The sequence below is a fragment of the Bubalus kerabau genome, chromosome 15 (genome assembly GCF_029407905.1).
Source record: "Bubalus kerabau isolate K-KA32 ecotype Philippines breed swamp buffalo chromosome 15, PCC_UOA_SB_1v2, whole genome shotgun sequence".
Taxonomy (NCBI): Eukaryota; Metazoa; Chordata; class Mammalia; order Artiodactyla; family Bovidae; genus Bubalus; species Bubalus kerabau.
This window is the reverse complement of record NC_073638.1, coordinates 49,208,926-49,223,616: the sequence shown is the minus strand read 5'-3', so window position 1 is coordinate 49,223,616 and position 14,691 is coordinate 49,208,926. Positions and strand designations below refer to the sequence as shown.

General features: G+C 36.8%; 2 protein-coding genes across 2 annotated transcripts; one reads left to right on the top strand and one right to left on the bottom strand.

Annotated features, from left to right (window-relative positions):
• The first annotated feature begins 7,946 nt into the window (after positions 1-7,946).
• On the top strand, positions 7,947-8,924 carry LOC129628615 (olfactory receptor 52D1-like). The gene has a single exon (XM_055548082.1). The coding sequence runs from the start codon at positions 7,947-7,949 to the stop codon at positions 8,922-8,924; it is 978 nt and encodes a 325-aa protein (XP_055404057.1).
• Positions 8,925-13,363: 4,439 nt separating this feature from the next.
• Positions 13,364-14,329, bottom strand: LOC129627799 (olfactory receptor 52E1-like). Its single transcript, XM_055547303.1, has one exon. The coding sequence runs from the start codon at positions 14,327-14,329 to the stop codon at positions 13,364-13,366; it is 966 nt and encodes a 321-aa protein (XP_055403278.1).
• Between the last annotated feature and the right edge of the window lie 362 nt (positions 14,330-14,691).

The following is a 14,691-nucleotide window of genomic DNA, read 5'->3' as shown; positions in this document are numbered from 1 at the left end:
GGTGGGGGCTGGGGGGTGCGGCGGGAGTGTACATATACATATGATATGTATTAATGCACAGGATAGTCCTTTCTCATTATTCTCATTAGTTCTTTTCCATAAAGTCACCATGGACACTGAATTAAAATGTAGGAAAATATCATTCCTACAGGAAATGCAGATCTAGGTTCCTACAAGCTTCTTGTCACTGTTGTAGCCATGTGTTCCAGGAAACAAACTCACTCAGAAGGACAATGCAGATAAATATTATTTTATTCTGGTACACTTAAAAAAGAAATTTTTTAAATATTTATTTATTTTAGTGCATTTTACTACACTTGACAGCTATTACAAACAGCAAGATTATCAACAAGAAGCATGGAAATAAGAAAAATGTGGCACTGAATAGAATGCAAAAATAATACTTGTTTACAATGTGAAAGAGGAAATGAAAAGTCCACCTCAGCTGAGAATGTACATGTCAGGCAATTTAATTTGTCCCAGATCTTTGCATGTCTACAGATGACTGTGAAAATGTCATAACTATTTATTTGAAGTTACAAATAAATTCTTGAGAGTAGGCAAATTTGCAACTATAGAATTTCCAAATAATGGGGTTGCACTGTTGAAAGGTTTTTGCTGAACCACATAAGACACCGGGATTCTTGGCCTCCAGAGGAGAAGAATTCAATCTGGGGCCAGTGACAAGGCTTGATCACTCAGAGCTTTTGTGTAATAAAGTTTTATTAAAGTATAAAAGAGATAGAAAAAGTTTCTGACATAGACATCAGAAGAGGGCAGAAAGAGTGTCCCCTGCTAGTCTTTAGCCAGATATTATATAGCTACTAGCAGTCTGCTAATTAGAGAAAGGAAATGTCTCAAAATTCAGAGAATGGCACCAGGCCCTTCACCCACAACATGCATTGAGATAACCCTGGCATTAGGTGAGTTATCCTGGGCCATAAAATGATTGACATGAAACTTAAAGGCAGATTTCCAAGCAAATATATAGTTTTATTAACATAGATTAGGAGAACAATGTACAAGTAAAACATACAGGATCTAAGCCTTTAGGTGGAACTGACTTGAAGACAGAGTCTAGGGTAAATGTAAAGTACATTAACATCAGATTAGATCAGATCAGATCAGTAGCTCAGTCGTGTCCGACTCTTTGCGACCCCATGAATCACAGCACGCCAGGCCTCCCTGTCCATCACCAACTCCCGGAGTGCACACAGACTCACGTCCATCGAGTCAGTGATGCCATCTAGCCATCTCATCCTCTGTCATCCCCTTCTCCTCTTGCCCCCAATCCCTCCCAGCATCAGAGTCTTTTCCAATGAGTCAACTCTTGCATGAGGTGGCCAAAGTATTGGAGTTTCAGCTTCAGCATCATTCCTTCCAAAGAAATCCCAGGGCTGATCTCCTTCAGAATGGACTGGCTGGATCTCCTTGCAGTCCAAGGGACTCTCAAGAGTCTTCTCCAACACCCAGTTCAAAAGCATCAATTCTTTGGCGCTCAGCCTTCTTCACAGTCCAACTCTCACATCCATACATGACCACAGGAAAAACCATAGCCTTGACTGGACGAAACTTTGTTGGCAAAGTAATGTCTCTGCTTTTGAATATGCTATCTAGGTTGGTCATAACTTTCCTTCCAAGGAGTAAGCGTCTTTTAATTTCATGGCTGCAGTCACCATCTGTAGTGATTTTGGAGCCCAGAAAAATAAAGTTTGACACTGTTTCCACTATTTCCCCATCTATTTTCCATGAAGTCATGGGACCGGATGCCATGATCTTCATTTTCTGAATGTTGAGCTTTAAGCCAACTTTTTCACTCTCCACTTTCACTTTCATCAAGAGGCTTTTGAGTTCCTCTTCACTTTCTGCCATAAGGGTAGTGTCATCTGCCTATCTGAGGTTACTGATATTTCTCCCGGCAATCTTGATACCAGCTTGTGTTTCTTCCAGTCCAGTGTTTCTCATGATGTACTCTGCATATAAGTTAAATAAACAGAGTGACAATATACAGCCTTGACAAACTTCTTTTCCTATTTGGAACCAGTCTGTTGTTCTGAACCATGTCCAGTTCTAACTGTTTTTTCCTGACCTGCATACAAATTTCTCAAGAGGCAGATCAGGTGGTCTGGTATTCCCATCTCTTTCAGAATTTTCCACAGTTTATTGTGATCCACACAGTCAAAGGCTTTGGTATAGTCGATAAAGCAGAAATAGATGTTTTTCTGGACATTAACATAGCTTTATGCAAACATTTCCATAACGCAAACATTTCCATAACAAAAATGCATTGGTTAGCTCAAGGTTTGAGAAAAGTTCAGGTGGAACCAGGTGTCATTATGGCAACACAGAATTTTAAGAGAAACCTCTTTTTAAATTTGTATAAAGTAAAAGTGAAGTCGCTCAGTCATGTCTGACTCTTTGCAGCCCCATGGACTGTAGCCTACCACACTTCTCTGTCCATGGGATTTTCCAGGCAAGAGTACTGGAGTGGGTTGCCATTTTCTTCTCCAGAGGATCTTCCCAACCCAGGGATCGAACCCAGGTCTCCCACATTGAAGGCAGATGCTTACCATCTTAGCCACCAGGGAAATCTCTTAAATTTGTATATAGAGAAGGGGAAAAAAATATAACATTAGTTTGTTTCCTCCTGCTGCTTAAGAGAGAGATAAAAATATCTGACACTTGTAGCCTATTTCCTCTGTTTGGAGACCCCTGGCCTTCCTGCCTGTTCCCCTCTCACTGTGTATATGTAATGTATATAAGACACACTAACAATAACATAAAGAATGTAACTAAATTTAAAGTTAAATGATAAAATTCCAAGTTGTACAATGAATGAAATTAGTGAAATTGTCACACACAATAAAGATTCAAACATTAGTTAAAGGTCAAAAGCTAGCCTGGAATACATACATGTAAAATCAAGCAATAAATCTCAGTGGCTTGATTGTTTAAAGATGTCAAAGTTTCCACAATAATGTTTAAATGCTATTCAGTTTTCAACAAAGTCACATTTTCATTTGTTTCATGTAATAAATTTTCTGTGATAGAAACAGACATACAGAACAAAAGTAGTTGCCAAGGGCTATGTTAGGGGAAAAAATGGGAAGAGATTGGTAAATGGGTACAAACTTTCAGCTATAAGATGTATAAGATCTGAGGATTTAGCACCTAACTTAAGGACTATAGTTGATAATACTGTATTATATAATCAAAATTTGCTGGGGAGTAGAACTTAAATGCTCTCTCTCTTATACATACACACACATACACACACACACACACAAATGTTCTCACATACAAATAAATATGTGCAGTTACAGATATGTTAATTAACTAGATGTGGGAGGAGGGGAAATCCTTCCAAAATATATTTATATATCAAATCAACATGATGTGCATTTAAAAAAAATCAGTGGAATTTATTCTAATATGAAAGTAATAAAGTATATATCATGTCTTGAGATAAGTTATGCTATAAAATTTAGTCTAATATGATTTAAATATTTAAAATCATGTGAATATGAAAATTATGATATATAATTTAAATATCAAGGTGACTTTAGGACTGATATTAGTTTTTCTTTATCTTTTCTTATGTTAAAAATAAAAAAGGCATTATTTAAAACAAAGGGACTAGACATTATCTTTACTTTTTAGATTTGTGCATTTATTTTTAAAAACAAGCAATTCTGAAATGCAAGCAATCCTGCTGAAAGGCAGACTCCAGGCAATTGAGGAAGACTCATCTTTCCCTGTCCCCTTTCTTGGATTTTCCTGTTATGAAGACATCAGCTCTAAAGACTTACAACCTGATTTCTGAACTCAGACCATTCCCACTCAATGCCCATGGGACCCTCAGAAAATGGGAAGCAAGTCTATAACTGAGCTCATTATGAAAAGCTGTAAGTTATGAAGTTTTCTTCAGTTGAGGTGGGTACTCATCCTCACTCCAGGAGCACCCCTGGTAAGGTAAGGCAATGCAGTTTGCTCTCATTCGTGTCACAGGCTAGGTTGACAATAGCCAGATAGAAGGTTTCAGGAATCTCCTCAGGGTAAACAGGCTGTGAAAAACAGGCCTGTGTAAGATTTCTTGGAGCAACTGAGCCCCTTTGGATTTATTACCCCTGAACAGATGGCCTCTGTTTTACTCTGATGTGAGTTGAATCAGGGTGCAGCTTTCCTTGGGAATAAATTTGTGCATGAGTTTCTCTACTTAGATCAGGCCTTCAGAAAAAGGCAATGAAGAAAGGATGGGAGTGCAGATGTATCAGCCCTACATTCTGAACAAAACTTAGAGATCTCTGGTATTTGAATAACTCTTCATGTTGCACCAAACTGTCTAACATGCCTTATGTTATTTTATATTTACCGAATCCTGTGGAGCACTTGCCTCTTAATGGTTAATATAACATTTTACAAAATTGCAAACCTTGTAATTACACTTGGGTTCCAATTCTAGCTCCTTGAATTCATTGTAGAAGAGTTTGAGGAACCTATGTGAACATCATTTACTTGTATTCATATCTGTGTTACATGTTGTAGTACCTATCTAAAAAGTCCCTTTAAGGATTCAGTAAGACAATGCCCTCAGTATAAAGAAATATAATATCTAATAGAAGCTCAGTTCATGTTGATTTATTTTATTTTTGTTATAAGCTTGATAGAGATGTAGAGCTTGTTTTTTTCTTTTTTACTTTTTGGTGTATTTATTTTATACACTGTCTTTCACTCATATGTACATCCATGTTCTTGACTCTTCTAAGTATGCATACAAGGTCTTTGGGGTTTTGATTTATAATATCAGGATCTACTATGCTCTTATTTTGTAACTTGACATTTTTTCATGTATCAATGCATCACACTTGAAACTATCACAGCATTGTTAATTGGCTATATTCCAATACAAAATAAAAAGTTTAAAAAACCAACAAGAATAAAAATTATATAGAATATTTAACAGCATGGAGAAAGTCTGAGATGCAGAATTTTGCCAGAGGTGTTATAGGTCATTTATTTTATTCCTCCTTAAAATCAGATATTTCTTTTCCTCCATTCCCTCTTTTTTCCCCTATAATCAGACAAAGAAAAAAATATTGATATAATTTAATTTTGTTGTATTTCTTTTTTATAATTTATTTTTGTTGTATTTTTAATTTCTTGGACATGTCTTAAATATTTAATATGATAAAATAAATAGTATAAACAGTATTAAAGTAGTATTAAAATTTTAATAGTATGGATAGTATAAATAATATGAACATAGTATAAACTGTTAATGTACTATAGTGTTTGGGGATTAGTGTGAACCAGAGTCAGTTTATAGTGATTCCATTGTCTTAAAAAATAACACTCCCTTATGTTCTTATTTTTCTCTTTTTGTTCATTCATTCATTGGAACATCAAACAAATACATGAAAAGAGATGAACTCTGTCAAGTAAGAATTTGTACCATAATAAATGTGAAAGATGTACAGAAATAAAAATGCAGTATGGCGAAATAGAGACATGTAAGTGTACACATCATAGGGATGCTGAGGAGGGATATCAAATGATGGTTGAAAATAACTAGAAAAGTAATCTCAGAGGAATGATATGCGAGTAAATTCTTGAGTTATTGAGGGATTTTATGTGGAAAAAATACCACCATGAAGAACAAAAACACTGGGCACCACTTTCACAAACTGACAAGTTCTCTATGAGAGATGTGGGAAAGATATTTAAAAAGCTTAGAGAAATGTTTCAATATTTTATAAGAGAAGGAAAGCCTCATCTCCTCTGTAATTTCATGGTTTATATTTTTATAATGAATACCATTGCAACTCTGCATTATTTACTTATTTACCGTAAACTATATAAAGCACATGAATTTATCGACTACACTGGTGCTGATAAAAAAAGGTAACCACAGTGATACAGCTAAATTATATTCTTATCACAGTCCCAAATTTAGGCTCTTTCTAAGTCTATGCTTCCTAAGTATACCCTTTCTGATTGTTTTCTGTGTTTATAAAAGCTTTATATAAATGTGTTTTATGTCTATATATATATATATATATATATACACACACACACACAAACATACATGTTTCATTTTTGCTTGTGCTTTTGTGTTAACGGAAAAATCAAATTTCTGTTTCATTTTTCATTTGGATATTTTATATGTAAATACATAAAAATTACTTCATTCTAATTGCTTCTGAGTACTCTATAATATGCTACAGATTTTTTAACTTGATATTACTTTGAAGGACATTTTGGATGCTTGATTTTTTCTTCTATTATAGGCATTTTTACAATGAGAATCGCTGTATATACTTCTATGTCTATGTGCTTAGTAACTCACTCATGTCCAACTTTCGGTGACCCTATGGACTGTAGACCGCCAGGCTTTTCTGTCCATGGGATTCTCCAGGCAAGAATACTAGAGTGGGTTGCCATGCCCTCCTCCAGAGGATCTTCCCTCCATATGTATATATGAGCATTATTCCCTAGGATGGCAAATAGTTAAATTGATCTGCCAAACCTTTTGTTTCATAAGAATAGTTACTATGCAGTTTTTTCTTTAACAGGTCAATTGTCTTCTACCAATTATGCATACTAGTTGCTCGTTAGCTCAAACCTCTCTAATGCTTGATATCAAAAATCATGATATTCTGTTGGTTAAAAATATAAACTGTGATTTCTATCATATTCATTTTCATTTTTAATTTCATGATTGCAAGTAAGGATAAAACCTGTTTTAAATAATTGGAAAATTGCATTCACTTCTGTATGAATTTTTCTCTGCATAATTTATCCACTTATTTTCTACTGGGAAATAGATTTAACTTGTGTAAAGAGGTAGAACAAATAGAAAGAATGAAACTTAAAGTACATGAGTAATAGGAGAATGTTGATGGAAACACAACTATAGATAAAAGGATATAAAATTTCATTTGAGGATCAAAAAGGGAAAGTTTGTAAAAACTCATTTTAGCTCAATGAATGTAGACACAAACCTAAAGGTAAGCAAGGGTAGGGCTTCCCTGGTGGGTCAGTGATAAAGAACCCATCTGCCAAAGCAGGGGACATGAATTCAATCCCTGGGCTGGGAAGATCCCCTGGAGAAGGAAATGGCAATCCACTCTAGTTTCTTGCTGGGAAATCCCATGGACAGAGGAGCCTGGCGGCTACAGTCCTTGGGGTCGCAAAAGAGTTGGGCACAACTTAATGACTAAATAACAATCCCAAAAAAGTAAAGGAAGCTCAGAATACAGGTTATAACAATATTGTAATTTTTATCTACTAGAGCAAACACAAATTCTGGGGCCAGATGTGGGTCATGAGCAATGCAATGAACTGTTCATTTTCTGACACACTGTCATCAGGCTCACTCTTGCCATCATCCTGCATGAATCCCATATTAGTTTGAATTAACCCCCTTCTGTTTATTCTACAACAGTCCTCCAGGACTGCAATATTTAAATCTCAAAGCTACCCACCCCCTATAATTTGGCATGTGCCCAAACTATTATAACTAAAATCTAAAATAAAGTTTATTTTCCATTCAAAATACTCTATCACACATCCTGTTTCATTCTGGTTTGTATCTTACAATTGCATGTTTGTTACTAAGTCATCCAAACCCATGACTCTTACATAGTCTTCAGCTTTCAACTGATATCCCTTTCTTCTTGATGGAAGATTTTGCTTTCATATATGTAACTCCAGTTTTTTGATACCTAGATATCTTTTCTCATTTAGCATTTACAGAGCAGCCACATTGAAATTTATAACTCTGAAATAATATTTCACACTCAGACAGATAATGAAATAATTTCTATCAAAATATTTACAGACATTGTATTTATTCCATAGACTATAATTCTCTGCATTTTGGCTAACTTAACTTCTCAGAGGCTTCAAAATTTATGTTATGATTTGTTTGCATTAGATGAAAATCCATGAAGGGAAAACTGAAACATCTGATGATTATGTCAGCAGATAATAAGACTGATATCTATCCATCAACCTTCATTCTCATCGGCATTCCTGGATTAGAGACTGCTCACATCTGGATCTCCATCCCCTTTTGTGTGATCTATCTGTTGGCCCTACTGGGAAACTGCTCTCTTCTCTTTATTATCAAGACAGATTCTAGCCTCCATGAACCAATGTACCTTTTCCTTTGCATGCTAGCTCTGGCTGACCTTACTGTGTGCACTACAGCTGTGCCCAAACTTCTCAGCCTCTTCTGGTTCCATGATGGAGAGATTCGTTTTGAAGCCTGCTTCACCCAAGTGTTCCTGATTCACTCTTGCTCCACCATGGAGTCTGGCTTCTTCCTGGCAATGGCTTTTGACCATTATATAGCCATTTGTAATCCATTGAGACATACATCTATTCTGACACATTCTACAATTCGGTGCATCGGTCTAGCAATTGTATTCCGGGGCACAGTACTTCTCTTTCCTCACCCTTTCTTGCTACGGTGGCTTCCCTACTGCAGAAATATCATTTCCCATACCTATTGTGAGTTCATGGCCCTCATCAAGATTGCCTGTGCTGAGACCAGAATCCGCAGAGCCTATAGCCTCATTGTTGCCTTTCTTACAGGAGGAGTGGACTTCATATTGATCATTTGTTCTTATGTCCTCATACTCTACACTGTCTTCCATCTCCCATCCAAGGATGCCCGACTCAAGACCTTGGGTACTTGTGGCTCTCATGTCTGTGTAATCTTAGTGTCCTATACTCCAGCCTTCTTCTCTTTTCTTACTCACAGGTTTGGGCACCATGTGGCGCCCCATACCCACATATTTGTAGCCAACATTTATCTCCTAGTCCCTCCCCTGGTGAACCCCATTATCTATGGGGTAAGGACCAAGAAGATACGAGACAGGTTTCTTAAATTTTTCAATTTTTCAAAGTCTCTGAACTAAATCATTTTTATTCATAAGTAATATCTGAACAAACATTATATTATCTAACTGTGAATGTGTGCTTTCTTCATCAAGAACTTCTTTTAATTGTTTGAGGACTAAGGTTTTTCTATGGGAAGTAACTTACCCAAAGATGAGTTATTACATTATTACATCTATGTTGTCATAGTCATTAAGGCAGGTATAGTACCAAGTAAGGCTCTTTGTCAAAATAATAAAATATTGTTTCAAAAATGGAGAATCATATGAGGTAAAAAATAAGAGAAATTTAAAATCAACATGATATATAATCACATCTTTGGCTTACAGTATAAAATTTACTACTAGATTTAGAAATTTCCATTTTTTGCCCCAGTTTTTCCTTTTCGATGAAATATACTTCATTCTCAAGCATATGCTTTAATACTTTCCTAGTCAGAGTCTCTTGGTGCTACCTTCTCTGTTATCTGTTCACCAAAATTTTCTTCAATTCACCCTCGTCTTGAATGGCACTTCTCTAACTATGCAGTTCTATTCTCTAGTTATTACATTTTATTAGCCTTTTCAAGTTATTCTCCTACAGTGTTTTGGAATCTTATTAGTTGAATAGGCTCATGTTGACCAAATTATCCTTATTATCTTTTCTCTTTGTCATTAAATAATTTTGCTTTTCTTGATGTCTTCAAGGTTCACATGGGGCTTCCCATGTGACTCAGTGGTAAAGAGTCTGCCTGCCAATGCAGGAGATGCAAGAGATGCTCAAGAGCCAGGAAGACCCCCTGGAGAAGGAAATGGCAACCCACTCTAGTATTCTTGCCTGGGAAATCCCACGGGTAGAGTATCCTGGTGGGTGGCATCCATGGGGTTGCAAAGAGTCAAATGCAACTGAGCACACACCACACAGGTTTGCATGGGTAAATCTCATAGGCATCATGCTGACTGATAAGTCAGATACAAGAGAATACATACTGTATGGTTCTATGTAAATGAAAATCTAGAGAAAGTAAAACTATGAGGGATCATGTTCAGGCATTCATATTTTCAAGTTCCCTAGGTAATCCACAGATGCAGCTAAAATTCAGCTTCAGTTGTGCACAGAGATATTAGTTGACCAATGGGGAAATATTTTAGTCAAGTACTTCACCATTCAAGCTAAAAATGGGAAGTGAATCAGCATTTATCAAGCATTTGCTAGGTTCCAAGCTCTTCATTTTGTATTTTATATACATAATGACTTAACTCTTATAATATTTTCTAGGGTTAGTTATCATAAATATCCATATATTAAATAGTTCAACAAGCTCATATTCAATGGGTTAGTGAGTCGAGGAGCTAGAATTGGAAGACTTTTCCAGCTCTAAAACCGGAATTTTCTTCTAATCTCATAGTAATTCCATATATAGATATACATTCTTAGCCACTACACTATATCTAGTTATATTACACACTGATATGTAAGTGTGACAAGTGCTATGATAGAAGTATTAATACAAAATAGGCAATCAGCCAAGGCTATGGGGTTTAGAAAATCATAAAAGTGTTCCAGAAGGATAGGACATCAGGAACATTAGGTAGATAATTAAAAGTCAATGTGGATTAGGTCAAGTCAGTTGTATGTGTGTGTGTTTATGTGTGTGCACATACATGCCCTTGTGTGTTGGATAAAGGGAAGTGTCCAGTTTTGAGTTAGCCAATTCTACATTCAAGCATCTCACTTCCTAAAGATTATCTGATTTTCCCCCCTCTGGCAATGAACCATTTTGATTAATAATCAAATTTCAACTTTCCAGAATAATAGTTCTCAAGATTAAGGAGGCTTAAAGTTTCTTAAGAATACAGATTGCTCAGACCTACTCTAAAGCTATTAAGATTCAGAACTTCTGTCACATGTCTCATAAATAAAATCCTATTTTATTTTGATAGATCATACTGAGTACTTATGAGTCAGTGGTCCAAGCTTTGAGAAATACTGTTGTAGGAAACAGAATGAACACATAAAGGTCCTTCCACTTAAAGGAGTAACATGATTTAAAAGTTATAGCTTTTCATTAGAATATAGAAACTCAGAAGATGTGTCTCTAAAAACTTTTAAAAAATGCTAAATAATCAAAATCCATACTTTTCTCGAAAATGTCAGATGACTGAAATTAGAGAGCAACTAACTAACACAAAACCTCAGAGAAGATAGGCAGAGCAAAAGATGTATGAAACACAGGTCCATGCTTACCAGCCAAGATGCCATATGCCATACAAGCCTATAAAAAAGAACTAGTTCAAATTTTCAAGCAAACTCCTCACAACGAAGTGTAGACCTACTGAGAAGATAGAATGGTTGAGGGCCGTCTGTGTACGACACAAATGAGAATTTAGACCCACTCAGGTTTTCTCCCTAGAGCTCAGCCAGGTACTCTTGGAAAGCCTACTCTTGGAAAGTAGGACTAGAGGCCTGAGAAGACTTGCATCATGGAACAGACTTGGTAGATGGGAATGGCATCCACTGTAGGATGGGGACTATACCTCACCCAGTTCCTGTCCCCTAAGCGTCAAGTGAAGATCCATTGCCTGTGAGGTAAAGGAGTAGAAACAGACTCTATAATCCCAGGCTGAAGCAGGTTCATCAGAAGTCTCCTGCAGCACTGGGGGAGGGGCAGAATCACAGAGAAATCTGCACTTTCAATATCCAGGAACACTACACCTGCCTGAGACAGGCTGAAACAGAACAATCAGAAGACAGCCCCATCCTCCAGGTCCCACCAGCAGAATCACTGGGTTCAAGTAACAAAGCATTGTGCACTGTTCCTGAGGGGGTGTGGAGAGCCTGAAGATTGGTCTTGTCTGTGCCACAGGAATAAAGGGGTGATCCAAAGCTGATACTGGGATAGACATTAGAAAAACCTTCTCACCAGCCCTCAGCCTGAGTAAAAGGTAAAGTTAGAGAGATATGAATCCTGTGACTCATTCACTGAGGACATTCAAAGAAATCGCAGGAGGAAATGGATGGCCTTAGTAGTCCCTTACCAATTTAAAGATTTGAACCTGTAGTGAGCAACCTTCTAACACAGAAGTCTCCAGGCCTAAATAGCTACACTGGTGAGTTCTACCAAACTTATAAAGGTTAAATACCAGTTCTTCATGAATTAACCAAAACATACAAACAGACTGAATACTTTCCAAATCACTCAAGATAACAAATTAGGCTAAACAACTAGAGTCCATGTCGTAAGTAGAATGAGTGGATAATTTTCTAGAACCACAGTAAGGTTCTAGAAAACCCAAAGCATAACTGTTTGTTTTTAATAAAACCCAAGTTTGTTTTTAATAAACCCAAGTTCATGGTGTGATGTTAATTAATGCAAACTCCAAGAATTTATGACATTATATTTTCCATTGCAATAAAAATAAGTGGAAATTTTTTCCTAAAGTGCCTTCTATAGAACAAGTGTCATAGTATGGTTGGAGGATAATTTCAAAATTTAAAATGAATAATTTGTTAATTAAAAGCTCTGAGAGTCCTGCAGTAAAATATAGCTAAAAATTTAGTTTTATTGGCCAAGATTTACAAACATATTTTCCCTTGAATCTTTTCTACAAATAATGTCAGTAAAGCCATATAGAAATAGAAATAGTGAGTGATAGCACATGGAATTAGAATTTCATCTTAAATACACACACACACAAACTCAGGGGTAACACTGGACTTAAAATCTAAGGCTTCCAACATTCTATTAGGATAAAACTTTTCTATGGAGTGGCAGAATGGCAGAAAACACAGAGACAAACTGCTGAAAAAATAAGGGTTTCTTTGAAAAGAAGTATCAGCAAGCAAGACTCTGTAAGAACTCATCCATTAAACAAGCAACACAATACAGCTTAAAAAAAAAAAAAAAGAAAGAAAGAAAAGAAAAAAACTACACCTTTACAAAGATTGTCAACTTTCCTCAGTTTTGTTCATGGAAAATTCTCATCTTCACACATAGCATATACACAGTGTCAATTTTATATCCTCTAACATTAACATGGCAAAGTCAAGAGCAGCATTCTTTTTAATAGGGGTTGGTTCCAGGCATATGGGAAGTGCTCCAGCATCTGTTATTTTAGAACTAGCAATGATCAGCGTAACTCATTTATTTTTGTTTAAATCAATATATAAAGATCTTTTTTGTTTGCTTGTGTTCTTTTGCAGTGGGGGCAGCGTGGTTTAGTTTCAAACTGATGGTGACTATGGAATGTGATGTGTTGTGTTCAGTCATAGTAGAAGTAAAACAAAGTGTTGGTTTTCTTCATGTGAAGAGGCTGAATTATTTTCAAACAATGGAAATTATAAAACACCTTTATTAATGCATTTGACATGATTCTAACTTTTAAATTTGGGTTTGTGAAGGAAGCTGACAGGCCTTCTCTAAGATAGGCCTATATTGCTTCCAAATATTTCATTTTGACCATAGAGTGCCACTCCCTTCTTAGATTTGATTCTTTACCAGAGTTATGCTTTTTTCTAGGAAAATACTTAGCACATGCTCTCTAATCTGTTTAGTCCTGACACCATAGATTACAGGGTTGAGAGCAGGTGGAATGACTACATAGAAATTGGCCAGAAGGATGTGGATGTAGTGTGGTATATTCTGGCCAAACCTGTAGATCATGAATGAAAAAAATGCAGGGGTGTAGAAAGCCAGCCTGACACACACATGGGAACCACAGGTGCTGAGAGCTTTGAGCCGGGCATCATGGGAAGGAAGTTGAAATACAGCACTGAGGATCTGTACATAGGAGACGACAATGGCTACAATGTCAAACACCAAGATAGAGATAGCACATAAGCCACAGATGATATTGACCCTGATGCTGGCACAGGATAGGCAGGCAATACCCATGTGCTCACAGTAAGTGTGAGGAATGATTTGGTGCCCACAAAATGGTAACCTTAGAATGAGCGGAACAAAGGTGATGACAAAAGCCAGAGGTCTCAGGAGGACTGCCCATGCAATGATGGTTACCACCTTGTTTGTCAGCACCAGTGTGTAGTGAAGAGGGTTGCAGATGGCCACATAGCAATCATAGGCCATGGCCACGAGCACAGCCGACTCCATGCCAGTGCATAGGTGAATGAAGAACATCTGGACAAGGCAGCCCTCAAAGGAGATTTCCCTCAGCTTGAACCAGAAGATGCCAAGCATCTTGGGGATGGTGGATGTGGACAGGCCCAGGTCAACAGATGACAGAATGGCCAGGAAGAAGAACATGGGCTGATGGAGACTACTTTCAGTCTGAATCACAGAAAGGATGCTAGTGTTCCCAAGTACAGCTGTCAGATACACAACAAAGAAAGGAAAACCAATCCATATATGCATATGTTCCAGTCCAGGTATCCCCAGAAGAAGGAAAGAGGAGGGATGAAATAGTGTGGCATTGAGTGAGGCCAGCATTTGGGGATCTTTTTGTAGTGAAATATTTCAGAGACCAAGATCTTCTCAGTCAGAGAACACGTCTCATCCTACAGAGAAAATGAAGAGATCAGTGAAACTTCTACTATAACTGCTGGCTTTGTTGCATCATACAGGCCTGAAAGTCTATGAAATTTCATGGTAAAACGTGGCCACAAGATTTTAATGTACTTCATCAAATCCATTCATTCAACTGAATTTTACATTTTAGTTCAGCAAACATTGACTGTGTATCTACCATATCTGCACTGAGTTCTATGCTAAGACTGAATGCAAAAGATGAGTTAAACAAGGTATCTTTCCTGGTGGAACTTAAAATGTTAATGGTTGAAAGAGTCATAGAA

Bases quoted from the DNA above. Each gene is read 5' to 3' on its own strand.
- LOC129627799 (XM_055547303.1), bottom strand. From the start codon at position 14,329: ATGCTGGCCTCACTCAATGCCACACTATTTCATCCCTCCTCTTTCCTT.
- LOC129628615 (XM_055548082.1), top strand. From the start codon at position 7,947: ATGAAGGGAAAACTGAAACATCTGATGATTATGTCAGCAGATAATAAG.